Source organism: Protopterus annectens, chromosome 13.part0 (genome assembly GCF_019279795.1).
Source record: "Protopterus annectens isolate FY-2018-M chromosome 13.part0, PAN1.0, whole genome shotgun sequence".
NCBI classification, from domain to species: Eukaryota; Metazoa; Chordata; order Ceratodontiformes; family Protopteridae; genus Protopterus; species Protopterus annectens.
Window position 1 is genome coordinate 703,492,368 of NC_056747.1, and position 13,375 is coordinate 703,505,742.

At 38.7% G+C, this 13,375-nt stretch overlaps 1 protein-coding gene across 1 annotated transcript in view; it reads left to right on the top strand.

Moving 5' to 3' along the window:
- The window catches only part of SLC13A2 (solute carrier family 13 member 2), a 688,970-nt gene that overhangs the window by 332,954 nt on the left and 342,641 nt on the right, over positions 1-13,375 (top strand). Inside the window, exon 6 of the mRNA XM_044054394.1 lies at positions 1,854-2,069. Within this exon, the coding sequence (XP_043910329.1) occupies positions 1,854-2,069 (216 nt within the window). The remainder of the gene's footprint in view (positions 1-1,853; positions 2,070-13,375) is intronic.

Genomic DNA, 13,375 nt, shown 5'->3' on the forward strand with positions numbered 1-13,375 from the left:
CCACCTAAGAAAGTTATTTTTCTGTGCCACTGTAGGGCAGAGACACAGAAGTGATCCCCGGGGTGTATTTCCTATTTCCCATGCCCTAGGCCTTGTTCGTGATGGCAGATTGACAGTGAGGGAGCAGATATAATCTGTCATCAGGATTTCGTATTTTCATCTGATGAATATAAACAGGATAAATGGTATATGCCAGCTTTGGAGTACAGGACAATGATTTATGTTGAGATGTTGTCCTGCATGCATGATTGCAATGCGCTAGTCTACTACAGGTGGTCATGTGCTAGTAGCTCATGATACATCTGCAATCTGAAACTTGCTCAAAAAAGTATGTGCTTGAACTCTCATTAGCCCAATCTCCTGTTTCTAAGTAATCCTCCCCACACTGACCCTGTAAAACTAAATAGCCCTACCAGAACCTAAACTCTAACTTGAAACTCCCATCTCAGCTCCCACCATTAATCAAGGTTTGAATAACATCCTTCCAAACTTATGTCAGCTCAGCAGCTCAAAACCTTAACACATTTCCTTTGTACTGTTAGACATGCTTTTTTGCTCATTTTTAAATGCATTTTTGCAGGCATTTTTCTGATGGATACCCCAAAACTGTACTCATCAGATTATCATTCAGAGCTTTCTATACAGATGATTCACTGATGTAGGTATTTATCACAAGTTAGTAGCTAATTTTCATTGACTTATCTAAAATCAAGTAGGAACTGAATAGCTGATAATGTAAAATAAATTGGATTTGGAGGGTGAACCCATTACTGTACTCTCTATTTTACATTAGATGTTCTAAATCCCAACTAACTGTATGTAAGTGCAAGTTGGCAACTTGTTGTTGCTGATGTATTGTGTTGTTGAACTGAGATGCAGGGATGGGCTAAGATCTCAGCTTTTTAGGTTAATTCGTCTGTGATAAATGCTGATATATATTCCTGCATTTTAGGACCTATGTGGATGATGATTTTAATAAATTTGTTCAGAACTTCTTTAAATGGTGACCATTCTGATGATATTTAGGACCTGTTTGGATATTAAATGTAATGACGTTATACCAGCTTCTTTAAATAGTGGCTGGCACGAAACTATTCAGGACCACTGTGAATGGTGACAGTCAAAGAACAATTCAGGAACACTGCGAATGGTTGTTGCTATGGTGGTATAGCTGGATTTAGACAGTAATGTTCTCTTTTTCCCTCTGAGGATTCTGTCATAAGGGATACTTGTCCAGTGTTGCAATTTGACATTACATTCTTAACAACTAAGTATCAAATGGCATCTCCTCTCTGTATATCATTGACCTTAAACTGTACAGACAAGTCGGCAGTGCAGGAGTGGTGTGACATCCATCTCTGGTGCAGAGCTAAGAGGCATACCCAGTAACTTATTCCTCCTCCCTGGACCAGCTATTGATTACTTGTTTCCCAATATTGTCATCAGAACTGAAGAAGAGTACTGCCCTATTATGCTGATGACCAGACTTCATTATGCATGTCAGATGTTTGGCCAAATTATGTGGTAAGGATTATCATGCATTAATGCAGTCACTTAGAATAAACACTATGCTTACTTACGTTTATAACCAACAAGTACAATCATATTCAGAAGGACAGGGAAGACATTTGCTTGCTTCTGCAGACTAATCTATCCATTTGTTTTGGCTTGACCTAAACTTCTTTGCATATTTAAAATCAGCACCAACACCTTCTAAAGTTAAACTGCATGTTGAATGTTGTTTGTGCTTTATATCAGAAAATGCTAAGTCTATGTTCCATGTTTCTAGCAGGAGAGTTTGAGCAACAGTTTTTGTCAGTTAAATAAAAACCTTTCCTCTCCTTCACTCTTAGCTTGAAGAAAAATTTTGGATGTGGCAAAAAGAAGACATCTAAAAAAGAAGAGAAGGCATACTTGGTGATCAAGGAAGAGCACAAGAAGTTGGGGCCCATGCTCTTTGGGGAAATTGTTGTTCTTAGCATCTTTGTGTTGTTGATCATCCTTTGGTTCACTAGGGACCCAGGATTCATGCCCGGATGGGCAGGAGTACTGTTCAACAAGGAGGAGACGTGAGTACATTGCATTACTGCAATCCATCCTAGAACTAGAATGCTTCTGAAGGCATAATGTGATATTATGTACTAGCTGCTTTCTTACTATGTTATTTTCTTCTTTGCTGTCTCTTCCTTTAGTGAATATAACTACAGTCCCTGTGTAACCAACTGCCCTACTTCCTTGACAATAGTACTAAAAGTGGAAACTCTCCTGTCATGTGCTCTTTATTTATTAAGAAATAATGATGACATGCCAGCATATCCTAAAATATGCCATACCATGAGTGTCTTTTCATATATAACTGCTTGAAAATACATGATATATCAGTTTTGAAGATCACGTAAAGAGTGAAGAGAAAAAAAGGTTGTGCAAAAAAAAAAAAAAAAAAACCTACTATCCTGCATTGTGTTATTCCAACATAATTAACCACGTAATAGCCACAATAAAGATCTGTATTGATGCACAGACCAGATCTGAGTACAGCAATGTAAAGAATTCTATGCTGTGTGATGAGCAACAATGGGCAAATGTCATACATTCAGATTTAGGAAATTTAAACAGAGGTATGGTGAAGCATGACTTTAACAAAGAATGTCAGAGACAATGAGAATACAGTTAGCAGCAAACATAGTGGATGTTTAATAAACAAGTGAGGGAGATATGGAGAATTATAAATGAAAAGCAGATTGGCATGTAAATTAATATGGTCAGTTATGGATTGTAAAAAAAAAAAAATGACCAGGCATATAGCATCAAGGTCGTCAAAGTGGTTGTACAACCTCTTTCTACCATTAAACTGCAATGGTACTCAAATGTTGAGGCTAACATCCCAAGGTATAACAAGTCTAAGAAAGGATTAATCAAATGTTTTGTCTGCCTTAAGGGATAGCACCCTTGACTTTGAGAGGCAATCCAACTTCCAAATAATGCCCGGTGAAGGTCTGAAGAGAAGACCAGATAAATGCATCACAGTTATCTTCTGCTGAGACCCCTTTGAAAAGGGCCCATGGCTAGCTGTAGAATAAACTCTTAACAGTCCTTCCAAAGGTTTATTAGCAGAGCCACAGGAAAATCCAGTGCAGTCTGCTAGTTAGAAGCAGCATGTTTATAAACAGATGTAGCCAGTCTGATCATATGCACAGCTAACTACCTGGCACATCTCAAAAAAAATACTCAGGAAGCTTTAACAGCCACTAAAACATGGCTTTAAAACTCACAACTCATGCACAACCCCCTCCAAAAAAACAAAAGCACTTCTTTTTTTTCCTCAAATCCCTCTCTCATTAAAAAGCAGAACTTAAAATCCTCTCTCTCTTAATAATAAAGGACCAAAACTTTGTATCTAGATTGCATATAAGACATGCATTTGTGTAAGTCAGTTATTCAAGTGCTACTCTCAGTTCTAATACAGGATAATTATTATGGATGATACTTTTAAATTTAACCTTCATATACAAAATTGCATTAAAAATTTTCACCAAAAACTAGATATGCTTTACAGAGCCAAAAACATTATCACCAACACAACTAAAAGTATGTTTGCCACTACTCACCTCCTCCCCTCACCTATTGTATTCCCATCCCTAACCTCCAGGCATCACAAAAATCAAAACTTGAACATTATAATAAAGTGGATACATTTGCAGTAAATATACCTTTCAGAACTTAAATTGGTTAGAACGACCCCATCAACTAACATATACACAGTTTTTTACCACCTATAAATTTATCTGGCATTAATCTGCTTGTCCAGCACTAGATAACCATTCTACACAACTATGTCCCAATTGGTCATTATGCTGCATTGACCAAAAACTCCACTATGTCTACAAATCTTATCAAATCTGCTGGGCATGGTCTGTATTCATAGAATGTTGCTAAGGCCTGGAGCTCATTACCTGCATCCATCAGGACAATACTCTCCCTCCAGTCATTTAAAACCAGTTTGAAAGACTTCCTAGCCAAAATCTTGCTCTGTTCTTGCTCAATCCCATTTATGCTCTACCACCTTCTGGAAAGGTACTCAGCAGATGGTATAAAGAAACTTTTATCAGGCTGCAAAGAAAAAACAGAAAAATAAAAAAGACAGTCATCAGACACCCATCCTAAGGTATAAGGGCAACAAACCTCTCACCAGTCCACAGAGTATCAAAAGCAGAGTACTTTCATCAAGTTCTGAGTGAAGAAAACCCCACAAAAGCTATACTACCCCAGACACAGCATTCAATGAAAGAAGAAGAGCAGCCCACCCTAGAAGAATTAAGAACAGAACTAAGGAAAATGAAGAATGGCTCTAGAGGGTAGTCACAGCTGTATGGAGAGAATGTCATATCCCTGATGACTGGAGAATAAGCATTCTGGTACCAGGGTACAAGAGCAAAGGGGACATTCACAAATGTGGGCAGTATAGAGGTATCAAACATGTCACACTGCATGAAAGATCTATTGAGTGTAATTGATAAACAAATATGAACAGTAGCAGAAAGTAAGGTAAGAGATGAGCAGTTTGGATTTGGATAAGGATGCTGTACAACTGACATGACGCTTCTAGTGAAACAGCTGTGAAGAAGCTAAAGATTGGGAAAAAGTCCATCTGGGCATTTCTAGACTTTGAGAAAACATATGACAAGTTCCAAAGAAAGCTGATTAGGACAATCCTGTGATGGTTCAAAGTCCCAGAAACACTGGTAAAATTAGTGCAGGCTATGTACAAGGACCCAATAACACAAGTACAAACAGTGTTTGGGCTTACAGAAGGGGTTCTAAGTGAGACTGGGTGTGCACCAGTGTTCAGCTCTGAGCCCACCGCTGTTCATACTAGTGATAGACTGCATTAGCAAATAGGTCAGAGGGAACAAAGCAACAAAGCTGCTGTATGCAAATGATGTGGCATTGCAGGCAGACTGAACAAGAATTTTAGCAAATGATAGGGGGATGGAAGACAATTCTGAAGGCACCTGAGATGAAACTGAGTAAAGATAAGATGGTTTTAGTAGAAGCAAATAGGAAAATCAGAAGAAGTTGAGAACTAAGATAGAAAGGAAATAAGAGAACAGGTTAACAACTTCAAATATTTGGGAGGAAGTCTGAATAAGAAGGTCAAAGCTAGGATCAGAGGGGCTGCAGCCAACTGGCACTGAGTTTCAGGAATAGTGTGTGTGTGACAGAAGAATGCCAAAGAAGCTGAAATGTAAGGTGTACAAAACAGTGATGCAACCAGTACTGCTATATGGTACAGACACCTGGGCAGTGAAGCCAGTGCAGTTGAGGATGCTAGAGGTAATGGAAATGAAGTGCCTGAGATGGGTAGTAGGATGTACACTGTGGTACTAACAAGGAAAAGAGTGCATCAGAGCAGAAGCACAAGTAGCTCCAATTGCAGCAAGGTCAAAAACAACAGATTACCATGGCTCAAGCACATGTGCAGCAAAGCAGAAGACAGTTTAGTGAAGAAGAAGATTAGGGACAGGCATGAAAAAAGCAAGAGGTGGCTGTCCAGCAAAGAGATGGATGAATTGTGTGAGAGAAGACTTGCGATAGTCAGGCATGATTGTTACAGAAGAAAGAAGCGTGGCATTGAATCAAGTGCGATGGTGACAGTTGACACAATACCCCTACCCCAATTAGGAAATGGAAAAAGGGGGTTGGTGATGATAATTATGACACAATCAGTGAGATTTTCATATCCAAACTGCCCTGTGATATAAATTCATTATATAGTTCTGAAGCACTTTTATGTAACCTGCATTGTCTTGTTTGCTAATACTGGCCAAAATGTAACCCTGAATTCTGAGTAAATATCTGGCCACCATACAGGCATATGCTGAAGCTAGCTGAAGTGCTGCTATAACCTTAAACATTGCTTTTTGAATTTAGAGCTCAATTATGACAGGAAGTGATCTAACTTCTCATTGACTCCAAGGGAATCTAGCTAGTGTGATCATAAACCATAACTGTTTCTGCCACTGTATGTCAGTCTAGGCTTGATGCAAACAATCATGATAAGATAAGAACCTCGTCAACCACAGATCTGCTACTGCAGGTGCTAAATACTATGAGAACACAATTTCATTGGTTGCCAGGGGGTAGTAGGAAAACTGTAATTAATAATGCATATGATCTATTAAAATTCTAAGAATTCAGAGAATCTTAAAAATCGAAAACAGTCCCGTATGGAAAACCCAGTTCCTAACCTTATCAAAATGGCTATCAAAAGTAAGGTTGACTGCTCCAGGCAAGGTTATTTTCTAAAGCCGGTAGCCATAACTGTATATTTACAACCAGGAATGCTGCAACAGAGACTTATTTGTAAATATAAGCAAATATTTTAGAATAAGTAAATAACATGAGCTTTTTCTGTATGAATAAGTAACACACAACAGCTTTTTAGCATATCAGCTTTCATTGACCAACCATCAAGCATAAATGAAACTTAGTTAACAGTGCCATCCTGGTACATGAATATGAACAGCAAGTGATTCATATAGAAAACACCTACAGAGCCAGAGTAAGAAATACCTGTTTTATAACCTCAAAAAGAGCATATCTAAGGCATAACACCATTAGTACCACTCTTACTATCTTAATATGTAGCCAAGATAACCCATCCAAGCTGGGGGAAAGAAGATATGAACCAGCAATGAAAAAACATAAAGCTTTAAGCTATTTGATGTTCAACAAATAAATAAAAGTCATGTTCTTGCCATAATGATAAATCTGGACTGGTAGTTCTGTCCTTATTATTTGTATGGTTCAGACAGATATGGCTTAATTAGCCCATCACTGAAAACTGTCAAAGGCTACATAGCCTCCTCTTCTTTACCCATAATGCTCTAGTGATGAGGACCCATCTCCAGCTCTCATGTGAAGCAGGTGTCTAAAATATCCCTTGCAATTTACCAAATAATGAAGAAGTTCCTAATAAATACTTGGCAGGCCAGCCAGATCGAGGTTGAGGAAAGGAGGGAGAGAATAGTTATGAGGATGGAACTATCAATCCAGATCAATAGTTAAAATAAATATGCAACTTTTGTATCAGGGATTGGATTTCCATCCTCTTTAACTCTATTACCAAATTCCAAGTTAACCTCTTGGGTGGATCCTCAGGAAAACCTGGATCTAGAGATCACAACCTGCTTAGTATCTTGCAAAAGTATTCAGTGATGTTCATGCAGCTGGGTCTACTTTATTTAAACGAAAATGCGTTACGTCGAACACCACTCCATCGACACATATACACTGAACCGCAAAATAATCGAATGCATGAAACCATGAAACTCAAAGTACCTAATTGTCATACTTGGCCAACCCCACTGCCCGAAACATACTACCCACCCAAACAAAATAAATAAACCACAAACATACACCAACCAAAACCCTACTTCTAACCCTGCACTAAACCCCACATACACCACTATCTATGCACTATCCTTAACCCCTCCCTAACCCTAAGGTCTGTAACTACCGCACACTTACCCTACGGAGCTATACCCAAACAAAATAAATAAACCACACACATACACTAACCAAACCCCTACCTCAAATCCTACACTAAACGTTAAGTACATTACCCATCTTACATTACCTATCTATGCACTTACCTTAACCCGCACCCTAATCCTTACCCTAATGTCCATAACTATCGCACACTTACCTTATGGATCTGTAGCTCAGACGGGCCAATCAAAACACTTCAACATTTCGAATTTAACGGTTTTGTGCATTCACTGGATTCACAGTTCACTGATTACGTTTCGATGAACTCACATTCGACGTAACGCGGTTTTGATAGAATAAAGTAGACCCCATGCAGCTGCAGCACAACTATCATCCAAGGACATGTTTTTAGAGAAAGCTTTAGAAGCAGCCATTGTCCTGACACAGTTAGCCTGTGATTAGTCATTAAGGTTTAATCCTGCATGGCACACCTTGATTACTCTCTGAAATTGGGGAAAAACAGGCTAGTGAAATGTATTTCTGGCAAAAGCACCTCTCACTGCTGTTACAGCATTAACATTAGTCAGCAGCTACCACAGAAGAGTGATGGGAAGCTATAAAACATGTCTTATTCATTAAGATTTTTTTTGTAAAAGTCTAAATAAAGGGTTTAGCAATTTCCTACTCTCTTCTCTAGTGGCTGCTCTACATGTGGCAATAATAAGTGTGTTACAGCTTTTATACTGGTCCAAGTTCCCATGTTTGCTATGATGGCTAGCACCATCATTTATTCTGAATGAGATAATCGCATAAAAGACATGCTTGCATAGACAAACATGATTATGCTAAGGTCATGAAAAAGCAGGCCAAGACTGCTATGCTTAAAGTGCCAGGATGGGGTTATTTCACCACACTTATCCCCCTGAAACAGATAGTAGAACTTCATAAGTCTGTATTACCACAGTTAGCAAACTGTATTTTTAAATTTGGAGGGAGGTTAATGACATGTTAATGGAGAAATGTAGTTGCGTAATATAGTTGCTCAGGGATATGTATCATGAAACATAAGTACTTCATTCTAAATGTCACAGCACAAGTAACATAGTAATCACATTCTCAAAATTGTTCAGACTGAGGGAGGTAAGTACTATGAAGTTATGCCTCCAGCACTTGCTGTTACATAATTGACAGTAACCATATCTGTGTTCTTGCATATAAACCTGAAGACAGTGGAGTACCCAAAAAATCAAAGCAGAAATCCAGCATAATCTTCTTACAGATGATAGTATCTAAGTCTAAATGAAATCTCTTTCAAATATCTTTTGTTATGACAAATACTTAACTCTAATGCCTTACAGTATCTTTTTTGCATTGTCATTACCTTTAGAAAGCAAACCCAAAAGTACAGTTGCTCTAAGGATGTGGGTAGAAGTGGTAAGCATGAGAATAATCACAATTGTTTATCCTCACTGTCGTGTCATCAGGAGGGGAGAAAACTTCCAAAGGTCCCGCACTACTGTAATCAGACAACAGTAGTTATGACAATGTAGAGATTAGTCTAGTGTTGCCTAACAAATACAAAGCTGGTTATACACTGGGACATTGTGCATTCTGGATAAACGTAATCAAGTATGGCACAGGGCTGCATACTTCTAATCTACTCAATACATCTCTAAAACTTTAAAACAGTTAGTTTTGTTTACAGTCCCTCCTCCAGATATGAATAATATGAATTTATAAATAGCACACATCTACACATAAGCTGGCAAAAATATAACCATATGTCTAAAACTGTGACCCTGAATATGAGATAACTCTAACATTATTGAGTACAACACCCCCTTTGGGAGGTATCTCACTAAACATATTAAACAATTAGAAAGGTCCTAAAAGTTTCTAACCAAAAAGATCACAGGCCTAATGTCTCAGTATTACCAAGAGAGGCTGGAAGCTTTATCATTTTATTCAGTGTCTTATAGACTTTTGAGGGGCTATCTCTGTCTTGCTTACCATACCATTAAAGACCTGGTTGTCCTGGACTTCCTGTTTCTCTGCAAATCGAATATCTCCACCAGTACTACAACCAAGGACCTAAATCTTCGCTAGCATATGAATAAAACACGGAGGTGGGGCTGGTTTGTAATACAGCACCTCCCACATTTCTGGAATAAACTTCAACCTGCATGTTAAGCAGAGTGACATACTATTATTCTTAAAAATAAACTAGATATGGATGTGTATCTACAAAACTACTCTGGTAGTGACTGGTACTACCTTCATGAGAAAGGAGGTAAGACCTGAGGGAGGATACTAACAAGATGTGAATGTTTATAACACTATGTGACCTTGGAATATCTATGAATCTATGAATTGACAAGTAAAAAAATAAATAAAAATTTGAAATGTGAAGAAAAGTTCCAGTTGAGCTCACAGCTTATAAATGGAAAATCAAACTTTTTTAGGGTAAATCTTTTGTTACAGAGCCAAATATGGTACCAGGAAATATCTCTAGTGCTGAATACTTTAGACTAGATGGCCCTAAATATATATATTTTTTAATTTCTGCTTATTAACATGAATAGTCAGAGGGCTATTTGCCCTTTTTTAATAGAGCCCCAAGGAGAAAACCTCCACATATACAGCATTATGTATGTCTGTAGTGCAAGTATTCAGTATGATAGCAAGGTTGAGAATCTAACTTAACAGTAACTATCCTACAGATGAAAATACATTCTTCAAAGACATAATGAATTTTTTGCAAGACCTGTTGACTGGAAATAGAAGTACTGACTGAAATTGTTGCATATGTGACATAAGATAAGGCAGCTCAACTAGCTGTGTAAATATTTTTCTTTGTCTTATCCAGTACCCTAGATTCCTAGATTCATCATCCAGCAGAAGATTTAAAGTGTCTGTCTGAGGTTGGAATATGCCTCATGAAAGGATGCTGGATGAGCTCACAGGTCTGTGAAAAAATAAGGATGATTTGTCATATATCTTCTTCCCATTTATTTTGGAGCTATAGCCTGAGTTTCAGGATATTTATCAGTTTTTATTACTAATTCCTGGTAAAAATGACCCACAGCTGGGCTATAACAGTAGGTTTAAGCTTAACCTTTTTAATCCCTTTATAGAGGTGAAGGGTCGTATTTGTTTGGGGTCCCTTTTAATTTGACAAAACTTTAGCTTGTCGAGCAACAAAAGATCAACAGCTAAAGATCGAGACATCCAAACCGCAAACGATCAGCTAATTGAATTTTTTCCCGTGGAAATAATTTGCTTGGCCGTTACACAAAACAAAAGCCTTTCAACCTGAATTGTGTGGAGCTTCATCCCCCCACACCCCCCATGTGGGGGCCTGTGCACCCCACATGCCCCTAAGTAAATATACTAACTCTGAGATCACTCCACATCGGGGAAAGGGCAAATTCCTGTTAACGGCCAAGCAAATTCTTTCCCTGAGAAAAAATTTGCTTAGCTGGCCATTCGCGGTTTGGCTGTTTCGATCTTTAGCTGTTGATCTTTTACAGTTTGACAAGCTAAAGCTTCACCAAATTAATAGGGACCCTTTGTTTCAGTTGCTGTTAATAGTCATAATTGGGTTTACTTTACCTTGTCAAATTTTTAAAATATCAAACCTCATATTGTCTAGACCATATGAACAATGTTTTAAAAAATCAAACAGTGTAGAGATCGAGCTACAGTTGGGATTGGGAAATTTGCCATTTTCCCCACTGTAGTGTGATCTCTGGAGCTGGCATATATAATTAGCACAGGGTGGGGGTGGCACCTCCCCATGTGGGGGGGGGGGTGCAGTGAGACTTGCCTCCTGCAAAAATGCTGTAGTTGCTGAAAGTTTGCATTTCAAGTTTTTAAAACATTGACCATATGGTTTTGAACAAATGAGGCTCGATGTTTTAAAAATCTGATAATGTTAATTAGATCTCCGTAATTAGGGTGTAGATGTCTTGGGCTATCTGGCTGAGGATAGCCTAACATCTAACCAGCATAGCAAAGCTTTTACATCTTCCTGGTGTCATATGTCAGACATATGCCCTACGTGCAAGGTGTAAGGTACATATGTGACATACTGATGCCTAATACTCAGAACTTCTTTGCTGCCAGTCCGAACATTACTTCTGAACTTTTCCTGTACACCATTCTGAAAGCTGGTTCATCTACCAAGCCTTCTAAAGATAAGTGCCCTATTGGGGTTTCTTCCTTTCTTTTTTCTTCTTTGTAGTTTGCTTTCATGTCATCCGGGAAGAGAAAATGTGAGTGTTGGAGGGAAAGTGCCCCTAAAGAAAGACAGGACAAATGCCTATTTTATTTAAGTGCTAAGAATGACTATACTCAGTATGATATATGTCAGACATTTGCCCCTAAGATGCTCCACAGCTGTTTATCATCCCTTTCTACTTATCTGGAAAACCAACGTCTGAAGTTATTGACCCAGGGTGCCATGGCCAAATCCACCCACCCAGAAGTTCAGCTGCTTCTTACAAAAATAGTTAAAAAAGCATGTACTGAATCTACTGCTATGCAGCCTCTACTGAATGTCTCCTTTGGGTTAGATAAAGAACGTAAGGACCAGCCGGTGCTGAAGCCAGTTCCCACTGCTGTGACCCATTTCGATGCTGACACATTGCTGCACATACTACTGGTACAGATGTAGACAGGGAACCATATCTGATTATATCTGAACAGCCTAGGGACATTCCCAAATTTTAGTTAGGGAATTGGTGCCTGGTACCCTCAATGAATCCATGCAAGGGTCTGACTCTCAAAGATTTGTCAAGGAAGATATTCCCTTAAAAAAAGAAACAGAGAACCAAACATGGCTACTGTGGCTAAAGATCCTCACAAAGAATGTAATGATTTTACTCAAGGGCTGTTTAATGCCCTCATGACTGTAAAAAAACATTAAGGGATTGTCTGTCCTCCTGCTGCTGCTCCTCCTTGGTCATTTGCCCTATATAAGATACCTAGGGATTCTGATTTTTCTAATGAGGAGTTGGACTGTGGTGGAAGAATCTTTAGTGTATTCCTCACAAATACACTCTTGTTTGGCTTTTAGGTTTGATGAAGAATATTCTTTTTCTCTTGAATCTCCTTTTTAGGAATTATCCTGTGGGGGTACAGTGGTTTGTATAGTGGAGCACTTTAAGTTATATTGCTCCCAAGTTTCAGAGATTCAAAAGAGGTATTATGAAATCTTCCAACAGACTCACCCAGTTCTTCTTGTTTTAGCTACTCTGTTGGATACATTTACAGCAGCTCCTCAGTCTCCTGATTCTCAACCTCTGTCCCCTAAGAAGCAAGACAGATTTTATAAAGTGCCTGTAGATGATACATTCTTGTATAAAGTTCTTCATCTGATACTGCCATTTCCATGTCCACAGATAAGACATCAAAACTGATTTCCTCTTACAAGCTTTTGCCTTCTGATAAGGACAGCGATATTATGGAAATATATGGGGGCGGGGGGAGTGTATACTTCTACTCCTTTGGCTTTTAGGGCCTCCGATTATCAGACCCACATGACTAGATATGCCCTTGCTCTTCTGTTCAAGCTGGGTGCGGGGGGGTTGACTGGCATGCCTGATTTGGACAGTATGACTTCAGCTCTCTCTCTCTCTTCTGTGTTCTGCCTGTTGGATAGATTGCCATTCCATTAAAAGCAGCTATGATGCAACTGATGCCTCCTCTAGGGTAGCTGCATCTAATTTGCACTTGCAGGCTTTATCTGTGGATGCAAAGGCTAAACTTTTAGATTCTCCCTTAGACAACCAGAATCTTTTTTGCACTGCTGCTGCAAAATTCTTTGAAGTACTGCAGGCTAAAGGTATGGTTCTACAGGACCACAAACACATTTTTGTTTCTC